Raw genomic sequence first — 10,790 nt, 5'->3', positions numbered from 1 at the left:
CTCGGCAATAAGAGAAGCCGCCGCAATTAGGAGCCCGCACACCGCAACGACGAGTAGCCCCTGCTTGCCAAAACTAGAGAAAGCCCGTGCACAGCAACAAAGACCAAACACGGCCAAAACTAAATATTTTTTTTAAATGCATTCACCCCAAACAATAAACATCTTACAAGAATACATACCAACAAAAAGGTATATATTAAACACACAAAATAGTTGCTTATGGAGATTAGGGGAGCAGGGGAGTCGGGAGTGACAAATGGGAATTTAAGAAATTAAAACATAATAAAAATACAGCACCCTGACTCCTCAGCTCTCACCTTCTTGCCGTCCCTAGCTTTTTGGGCCCTTCTCCTTTCCCGTGGACTACCCCCTTCCCCATTACCCCTCTTGTTTTCCTCCAAGACCCCCAGTACGAAAACCAGTGTCTTTACCCATTTAATTCATGGATATCTTCCTTCTCTCTCTCTTTTTCACTCCTCTCCTTTCTCAGTCTCTGACCCCTGCAACTATATCCTGAGCCTTCCCCCAGGCCCATCACCACCCTTCCGCAGAGAGACTCTCATCCTGATGAGACCCCGATGGGACATAAAACTAGCAAAATAACCAGAAGACCCTTGCTTTGCCTGCCTGCCTGCCTTCTCTTTTCTCTCTCCCTCCCTCCCTCCTTCCCTCTCTCCCACTCCCTTTCTCTTTCTCTCCCCTTGGGACCCGCCGGAAGTGGAAGCAGTAACCCCTCCAGGACTCCCCTGGAGCTCCTCCCCTTCCGTCCTAATCTCAAAGTCCAGCTGGTCAGTGAGCAGTGGAGCCCTTCCTCAGACCTGCTTCCACGGGGATTTGCTTCCTGACTGGGAGAGATGGCTCTAGCCTGGAGACATTTGCTGAGAGCTTTGTACCTGGAGACCTCAACTCCCAGGACTCCCAAGACACGCCCTTCCCCCAAAGGTGAGTGGAAACCAGAGGAACATGGGTCAGCAGAGGGTCAGCGAGAGGGGAAGGACTGAGCTCTGGAGCCTGTTGCCTGGAATTCTGGAATGTTAGACCCGGATAGGGTCTTAGAGACAAGTCAACTAAGACCTGTGAGCTAGACCTCACCTTGTCAGACCCAGTGCCCCCTTCTCCTGTCCAATATTTTGTAATGCTTCCTTTCATCCTGAAATGAAATTCATGGATAATAAAACCTGACTATACACAATTTCAAAAGAAAAACAGTCGCAGTAACATAAAGAAGAAAGAAAAAGAAAGCAATTCAAAATAATAAAGTATTAACTGTAGTATACAGATGCTTGAGGAGAACTATTTTAAAAAACATAAAGCATCCTCACAAATTTCTGCCAGGCCTTCGGAAAGTGGTACCACCCCCTCAATTACTAACAAGGAAACAGCCTCAGAGAAGTGTAGTCATTTACCCAAAGTCACTGAAGCCAGGTCTAGACCCTGAGTCCTCTTCTTCCACTCAGATTCTCCTCTTTCTCCAGCAGGAACAGACCTGGGGTAGCCAGGTCTGGTGGTGGCTTCATGTGCCTTTGTGTTCCTGATTTTTTCACATCTATCTTGTTTCACTAGGAGCCTACCACCTCCTCACCAATTTCCCTGCTGCAAACTCGAGCGTAAGTAGGCATTTGCACACTGATGTGTCATAGTGGGACCCTGTGCCCCACAGGCCCTGAACAAACAGAGGGGACCCTTTTCCATTGCCCATCATGATCAATTTTCTCTTCATTCTCTCCTCATCTTTCCTTTTCCTATCTCCTTCCTTCCTCTTGCATTTGCTTTTTTCCCCCTTAACAATTGCAATTCTTTGAAATTAATACATATCTGATGCTTTAAATGCATTATCTCCTCTCATCTTCAACCAAACTTCTTAGGGAGTACTATTATCCCATTTCACAGATGAGGAGACAGAAGAATAAAGGATAATTAAGAAATTTGGTAAAAGGCAGACACATAGAAGTGACAACTTGGGGTTCAAAGCCAGGTCTGTCTGGCTCCAAAGTCAGAGCGATTCCACCACGCCCTTTCTTACCCACCCTTTTGGATTTGTCTTTTCCCCCAGTCATGGGTCTTTTGCCAGAACACTATTTAACTCCAACATTTCCTGAGAAGAAGCTAGAGATATACCCAGAGCCTTACGCTCAGTAAAGAGGACGCTACCCTAAAAGTACCGGTTGTTGACAAAGTAAGAGAAAATGCCCTCTCTCTGCTGCCTCTTCCCATTTCCTACCCCTGCCCTGAGGGCTGTGGAGCTGGGCTGATGGTGGGAGCAGGAGACGGGAAATGGCAGGTGGGGCTCGGTGCCTAGAGATCTTGATCAACTCACTGAGGACCCCTTCACGTGGCTCCTCCAAGGACACTACGGGGGAAAAGTAATCTTGCAAACCCAGCACACGTAGACATGGATGTCATACTTTTTACCTGGTCTTTCCAAAACCTTTGGGACTTGGCTTCTACTTTCTTACCTACTAGTCCTAAATACCTGCCTGCTTGTTTGTTCATCCAAACACACACTCATTGAACACACCCTTCTTAAGAATCTGCGGGGTGCAATAGACATTAGGCAATAAGTATGTGAGCACCTACCACACATCTGAGCAAAACAAAATCTCAACCCTGGGCTTCCCTGGTGGCGCAGTGGTTGAGAGTCCGCCTGCCGATGCAGGAGACGCGGGTTCGTGCCCCGGTCTGGGAAGATCCCACATGCCGCGGAGCGGCTGGGCCCGTGAACCATGGCCGCTGAGCCTGCGCGTCCGGAGCCTGTGCTCCGCAACGGGAGAGGCCACAACAGTGAGAGGCCCGCGTACCACAAAAAAAAAAAAAAAAAAATCTCAGCCCTTACGTATCCCAGTGGGGGAAACTGAGCATAAACAGGTAAATATGTAAAAAATGAAATCCAGTCGAGATACATGCTGTAAATCGAACCAAATCATGGTGAGGCAATAGAAAAATAAAATGGGTGGAGGGGGAGGCAGGGGCCATGTTAGACAGGAAGATCACCTGGTGTTAAAAGCTGTCAGATATGCAAAAATAAAAATGTGTCACAGGACTTCCCTGGTAGTCCAGTGGTTAGGACTCTGCGCTTCCACTGCAGGGGGCGAGGGTTCAATCCCTGGTTGGGGAACTGAGATCCCACATGCCGCATGGTGCAGCCAAAAAAAAGAGTATGTTGGGCTTCCCTGGTGGCGCAGTGGTTGAGAGTCCGCCTGCCGATGCAGGAGACGCGGGTTCGTGCCCCGGTCTGGGAAGATCCCACATGCCGCGGAGCGGCTGGGCCCGTGAACCATGGCCGCTGAGCCTGCGCGTCCGGAGCCTGTGCTCCGCAACGGGAGAGGCCACAACAGTGAGAGGCCCGCGTACCGCAAAAAAAAAAAAAAAAAAAAAAAGAAGAGTAAGTCACAATCCTTGTAGAACACCTGCATGTATATTATGTGATATATGCGTGCATACAATGTTCAACCTTACCTCTGTTTGACAGGCACAATCACTTTAGGCTGACTATGCCCACAAAGTTGCAGAAGCAATTTGTTTTCAGGATAAAAGAATGGAGGAAATATCTCAGCCATGCCTTCTTTCTTACTAATTAGCTAAAGATTATTAAATTTATAACATGTCTAGGCAGGTGGGGTATATGCTCAAACATACCATTGTGCTATCACCTGCCTTGTCTCCCACAAGGAGGGGTGCACAGGAGGGCAAGTGGATTGCATATAACACCCATTTCCACCTGAGAAACTTCCCAAGCCTCCTGCAAAGCCTTTTCCAAGAAAAACATTCAAATTAGCCCTAAGGGTAGGTGTCCGCCTGCCCCTCCAGGCCACCCTTGCTGCCGTCTGCGGACTGACCTAAGCCCAGCAGAGGGCCAGGAGGGGCTCAGAGAAGGCCTGCTCCCAAAAGGGTCAAAGGAAGGATAGCGCCACCAGCCTGGACTCAGGCAGAGCTCTTGCTGGTGAACAATGGCAATTGGCCCTGGCTTCCTTAGGGAAAAGGAGATTTATTGGAAAGATACAGAGGGAAGGTGGGAGGGGCTATAAGAATCAATAGGAATGTGAGGAGGTGGGCAGGACTGGACGTGCAAAGATACCAGGGAAAGCCCCGTGGAAACAGCGGGAGCTCCAGGCAGGACCAGCCTCGGAAGCACATCATGGCTCTAATGAGGACCTCCAGCTAGTCCCTCCGTCCAGGTCCTTTGCTCAAGACTTCAGATCCAGAAGCGGGGACATCGGATTCACCCTTCAGAGGTCTCACGCCCTTCCCTTGGCTTCCCTGGCGGGAGACAGGCAGCTGGTATTATTATCCGGTCACTTAGAGCACACAGTTGAATCAGGGATGAGCATCCTCCGTAACTTCCTGCAGACTGTGGGACAGTTTATGAAGGGAGAAAGGAGGTGGCCTCAGGCCCTCAGCCCCATGGGGGGTGAGGGTGGGACCTCAAAACTGCGAACACCTCACGTTTAATTTAATCACGGCCTCAGCTCTAAGGTGAGTGATAAAATCTTCCTCTCCTAACTCGCTGGCTAGCCCGAGTATCAGATGAGATACCCAAAGTGACAAGCTTTTTTAAAGTGACCTAATGCGCTATGCAGAAATAAGGCATCGTTAGCACTTTATTAAATTCCCTTAATGTTCTACCAAGTATGCCCATTGTGTATTTTCAAATATTTTATAACCTTTTTTTTATTTGAAAGAGTCACAGGCTCTTAATAAATACCCACCCTGTGTTGAAAGCTGGTTGTGGATATTAGAAAAATCTTCGTCATTACAAAGAGAATTTCCCCTAGAATTTTCAAATGTCTACAAAAACGGATTTCTCTCACTTACCTTGCCCAACAGGCTTTCACTTTTTGATACTGTGATTTGGGGGGAAAGAACACAGAGCTAAGGTCACTTGTCTGTTGTGGAACTCTGTTGGTGAGAATTAGGCAGCCGGAAAATTAAATCTAGTTACCCGCTTGGCAAGAGTGGTGGTGGTCTCCAAACCGAACCACCTTTTTATTTGAAGTAGAGTTGGTTTACAATATTGTGTAAGTTTCAGGTGTACGGCAAAGTGATTCAGTTATACATGTATCTTTTTATTTGAAGTAGAGTTGGTTTACAATATTGTGTAAGTTTCAGGCGTACGGCAAAGTGATTCAGTTATACATGTATCTTTTTATTTGAAGTAGAGTTGGTTTACAATAATGTGTAAGTTTCAGGTGTACGGCAAAGTGATTCAGTTATACATGTATCTTTTTTTTCAGATTCTTTTCCATTACAGATTATTACAAGATATTGAATATATAGTTCCCTGTGCTATACAGTAGATCCCTGTTGTGTAGCTATTTTACATTTAGTGATGTGTATCTATTAATCCTATGCTCCTAATTTATTCCTCCCCCTCCCCACGCCAAATGCCATCTTTAAATGTCTTGAGTTGTTCAAATGAATTGAGTGGAAGTTGATGAATTTAGATTTTTTTTTTTTTTTTTTGCGGTACGCGGGCCTCTCACTGTTGTGGCCTCTCCCCTTGCGGAGCACAGGCTCCGGACGCGCAGGCTCAGCGGCCATGGCTCACGGGCCCAGCCGCTCCGCGGCACGTGGGATCCTCCCGGACCGGGGCACAAACCCGTGTCCCCTGCATCGGCAGGCGGACTCCCAACCACTGCGCCACCAGGGAAGCCCGAAGTTGATGAATGTAATGAAAATCATTAGCTGTCATCCATGTTCAGCATCAGGCTTAAAAAGGCAACGTCAGACCGGCCAAAATGATAAAAGAGAGACAAAAAAAAAAAAATTCTATGCCGAAATAGACATGGGATTCAGTTTTATGAACCCATATTTCAGTTCTCCCTTCCCCCACCCCCTTGGTGCTGTCTTCTCCCCACCACCACTAGCCCCACACTCCCGGGCCCCAGGCGTGCAAACAGGCAGATGCACACGCGCGCACACGCAATTTCCAGGAGCCCAAGAGAAGCTTTATCAACCCTCAACTCTATGTCATCCTCAAATCATAGGCTATTTTGAATAAAGAATGCAGGCAACCATCAACATGTTTAGGTTTGAATTTCTTCCAGCAAATAATGAAAACTGAAGCATTTTCTTTCTTTTTGTCAATCAACTATTATAGGTACTGCTATTTTTGAGTTTGGGTTGTTTAGCGAGAGAGGTTTTCAGCTGTGTGAAGATGTTGTCTAGACTTTTTTCCCTTTTTTTTTATCAAAGTAGAGTTGATTGACAATACTATATTAATTTCAAGTGTACAACATAGTGATTCAATATTTTTATAGATAACACTCCATTTAAAGTTATTATGAAATACTGGCTTTATGCCCTGTGCTGTACAATATATCCTTGTACCTTATTTATTTTATACACAGTAGTTATACCTCTTCATCCCCTACCCCTACCTTGCCCCTCCCCCTCATCCCTCTCCTCACTGGTAACCACTAGTTTGTTCTCTATATCTGTGAGTCTGTTTCTGTTTTGTTATAGTCATTCATTTGTTTCATTTTTTGGGTTCCACATACAAGTGTAAGATGTAATCTAGACTTATTTCACTTACTGACTTATTATTTTTCCTACTTGCTTGCTAATCCTCCTTCCTTCCATCCTTCCTTCCTTCGTGAGAGCAGAATTTTATGTATTTCATTTTGAGCACTCATTCAGCCATCATATTCCTATCAGTTTGGTGAATAAACAAATGAATGAATGAATATACCTAACTTGACCATTTAAAATTCAAGCTTTTCTTTATCAAATTTTTCCAACTCTCTTTCTTCCCCCTCCAGACTACTTTCATAATTTCCTGTAACTTTGGAGTCAAGAGACCTTTCAGCCTCCTCAATGGGTAACTCCAATTTTGCAGATAGGAAAATGAGACTGCAGGAGTGAAGAGAATTCGAATTCTTAGAAACACTCAGAATTTTTTTTTCCCCATATCAGAACAGTAACTAATGTAGACAGACACAATGAAAAGCTTTTGAAAAGGTGAAATTCTCAGAAAACTTAGCTATTATTTTTTGGGTCATTTCTATGTATGGATAGCCAAAAGCCACTTGCTTTTAAAGTAAGAGCAAATTAACGACATTCGTGATTATTTAGAGCAGAAAAGTGGATGAGTTTTCTCTGAAAGAAAGAGAGTCAGTGTCATTACTTTCCAGATTCATTTAAAAACACAATTGTGCATTGTGTTTCTCAGGAGGGTGACTTTATAGCCACACAAAACACCAACATTACATCCATGGATTCAAACCTTCATGCTGAACAAGACACATCATTTCCTCAGCCCTCTCCACCTGTAAAATTTTCTCGATACTGACCTTGAATCCTCAAAATTAGCAGCATTCTTTTCTAAGAGTACTTATAAGGTTTCTAGATATCTCTTCCAGCTCCGATGTTCTCTGATTCTATTATTCCATCCCACTGCTACTGAGGGGTCAAAATCTGTGCTGGCAGAGGAGGATGGAGGTGGCCAGTGAATGAGCGAAACGGTACCAGGCTGGGAGTCAGAAACTGGGAGTTTTGTTCTTGTTCTGCAGCTAACTAGCTTGGTGATCTCAAACAAATTAATTTACCACTTTAGGCTGGTTTCTACATCTATAAAATGAGCATTTTGACCCCCCCCCCACAAAAAAAATCTAAGCTTCCTTCTAGCTCCAAATATTTAAAGATTCCTCTGGCTCAGCTTATCTTTTCTTTGCCATGGTCTTGTGTTGTCATGGACTTCAAGTTGTGGTTTTATTTTTTTTTTAATAAATTTATTTTTATTTATTTTGGGCTGTGTTAGGTCTTCATTTCTGTGCGAGGGCTTTCTCTAGTTGTGGCTAGCAGGGGCCACTCTTCATCGCGGTGCGTGGGCCTCTCGCCGTCGCGGCCTCTCTTGTTGCGGAGCACAGGCTCCAGACGCGCAGGCTCAGTAGTTGTGGCTCACGGGCCCAGTTGCCCCGCGGCATGTGGGATCTTCCCGGACCAGGGCCCGAACCCATGTCCCCTGCATTGGCAGGCAGATTTTCAACCACTGCGCCACCAGGGAAGCCCTCAAGTTGTGTTTTACAGGAAGGTTTTGTCTTCCAGATCTCCTTGCATGTATTTATTATTATAGTACAGGGCCTAGCACCTCTCTCTCCTCATCCCCTACAAGAATAGTCAAAAGCCATTCGTTCTTTGTTTATTGGAGCCAACGCAGTACTGGGAACTGGGCTAGACACTGGGATTCAGGGACTAGGAAGGTCAAAGTTTAGAAAGCACCTCTATTGACAGAGAATGGACTCCTGCAACCCCCGGCCCTGGCAGAAGTTTGAACTGAACAGAGAATTACAGCCCATACAGGCAGCAGAGGACCAAGCTGGTGAGGGATCCAGGTGGGAGAAGCCATGACTTCCCCCAGTATCCTCTGTGCCTTTCCTGACTACATTTGAGAGGAGCTCTCTTTTTTTCTCCAGAAAATTCATTATTTTTTAATTTTAATTTTTAATTTTATTGAAGCATAGTTGATTTACAATGCTGTGTCTGTCTCTGCTGTACAGCAGTGACTCAGTTATACACATATATTCTTTTACATATTCTTTTCCATTATGGTTTATCACAGGATATTGAATATTGTTCCCTGTGCAGGACAGTAGGACCTTGCTGTTTAAGAAAATTCATTATTAAGATACCTCAGTTTGGGGCCTGTGCTCACTGGCCTGGTGACGTCAGAGGCTGGAAAACTCCACCATCCGGTCCCGCTCGGCGCCTCCATTTTGAATATGCAGACTTCGTAACCGAGATGCACCTGTGCAGAGCACCAATTACCTCACCTTCTTCCCTACCTCTGATTACCTTTCCCCACATCTAAGACCACCCTGCTTATTCCATAAATATCCCAACTGGGGAGGCAGTTCTGAGACTTGTCCTCCAGTCTCCCCGCCTGGCTGCCTTGTGAGTAAAAAAAAAAGCTCTTTCTGAGCTGTAAAAACAAAACAAAACAAAACAAAACAAAAACAACAACAACAAAAAAAAACCCCTCAGTTTTAAATCCAAAGGCTGATTTAAATAAGAAATAAACAGAAGTGCCTCAGGACTTTGATTCAGGTAACTATAGATGACTCTTAACGAACGTGCCTGTGTGATGTTTAGCTGAGGACACTAACTCACTTCACTTTCAGTAGGAGCTTTCTGGACATCTGTAACCAAGCTCGGTCTTCATGCAAAGCCCAGCATGCCTCCGTGTGACTTCACACCTGAAAGATACCAGGTGAGAGTAAGAGGTTTAGGAATACCCCAACGAGGTGGTTCTTCTTGGGAGACCTCAAGTAGTTGCTTCCTCAAGAAGGACACACAGACGGCCCTGCCTGCCACTGAGCCATCCATCTCAGATGTCTTATCCCTTAAGTCACTGGGAGCATCTGAACTCTCTTACCCCATTCAGTGGCATTGCATGAGTTGGTGTGTGTGTGTGTGAGACAGAGACAGACAGAGGCAGAGATGGAGAGACAAAACAGAAGGAGACAGAGAATACAAGGAACAGACTGTCCATGACAGTATATGTATCACAGGGATGTAGGCATAGATGTACACACACAAAGAAATACATAGATCACAAATGTGAAGGCTCACATTTTATTCTATCTCATATGTCAATGCATAATCTGACCTTCCTGAGTCCTCCACCAAAAAATATAAAGTTATCATTTTGCTCTCAGGCTAATAAATATTGGACTGCTTCTCTCTCTCCCTCTCGGTGTCTCTGTCTCTCTCCCTCTCTCCCCAACACCCCTTCATCCTACATAATATTCATAAGTTAGAAATTGTAGAATTAATAGAGTCAAGAGGGACCCACAGAGAAGACGACTATAGGACAGAGGCTTTGTAATTAAAGACATAAACACCACAAGCACTTCATTCTTTTTTTCTCAAAAAAAAAAAAAAACTACAGAGGAAAAAAACCACATTACTTCAGACATTTACTTTCAAAGTCTTTTACTTTTTTCACAGCTAGAATTAAGTCAAAGCCAAGGCTTTCCTTTGAGAGGTAGAAAAGTCCAGCCCCCTTCTCCATGTTTGATCTAGAAAGGGATTAAATGGCCACATGAATAATTTCCTCCACTTGAGAGGAAGGACCTGGGTGTCTGTCCTGCAAGGAGGTCACTGAGCAAATAGCTGCCCTGATGACAAGGGCGGCAGCCCTGTGCCGGGTTGATGGGGAGGCCAGGCACAGCTAGGACCTGCTAGTGACGTTGTAAGCAATGTGGGGATAAGGAAGATGTTAAACACTTAAATCTTGTCTCTACCTACAGTCCCTTGCCTATAATCGAGTCCTGGAGATCCACAAGAAACATCTTTCTCCTGTGCTGACAGCCTATTTCTCAGAGCCCTTGCTGCTCCACCAGGGGCACATGGAGTGGCTCTTTGATTATGAAGGAAACAGATACCTGGATTTCTTTTCCGGGATTGTCACTGTCAGTGTTGGTCACTGCCACCCGTGAGTATCCTTAAAATTCTGGGATTTTCACTCCAGAAAAATATACGGAAAACAGGCTAATGATCATGTTCATGGTTCAGAACCTCAGTTAAGGGGGGCACTTCAAGATGGCGGAGGATTAAGACGCGGAGATCACCCTCCTCGCCACAAAAAAACACGAAAATATACCTACATGTGGAACAACTCCTACAGAACACTTACTGAACGCTGGCAGAAGACCTCAGACCTCCCAAAAGGCAAGAAACTCCCCACGTACTGGGGTAGGGCAAAAGAGAAAAGAATAAACAGCGACAAAAGAATAGGGACGGGACCTGCACCAGTGGGAGGGAGCTGTGAAGGAGGAAAGGTTTCCACACAC

The 10,790-nt window shown here is 45.2% G+C and overlaps 1 protein-coding gene across 1 annotated transcript in view; it reads left to right on the top strand.

The window, feature by feature from the left end:
- The first annotated feature begins 854 nt into the window (after positions 1-854).
- The window catches only part of AGXT2 (alanine--glyoxylate aminotransferase 2), a 48,129-nt gene continuing 38,193 nt past the window's right edge, over positions 855-10,790 (top strand). The window contains exons 1-3 of the mRNA XM_055086881.1: positions 855-942; positions 9,120-9,205; positions 10,248-10,432. Of these exons, the coding sequence (XP_054942856.1) occupies positions 855-942; positions 9,120-9,205; positions 10,248-10,432 (359 nt within the window). The remainder of the gene's footprint in view (positions 943-9,119; positions 9,206-10,247; positions 10,433-10,790) is intronic.

Source organism: Physeter macrocephalus, chromosome 8 (assembly GCF_002837175.3).
Source record: "Physeter macrocephalus isolate SW-GA chromosome 8, ASM283717v5, whole genome shotgun sequence".
NCBI lineage: Eukaryota > Metazoa > Chordata > Mammalia > Artiodactyla > Physeteridae > Physeter > Physeter macrocephalus.
Note: the sequence above shows the minus strand (reverse complement) of the source record. Positions and strands in the feature narration are given on the sequence as shown.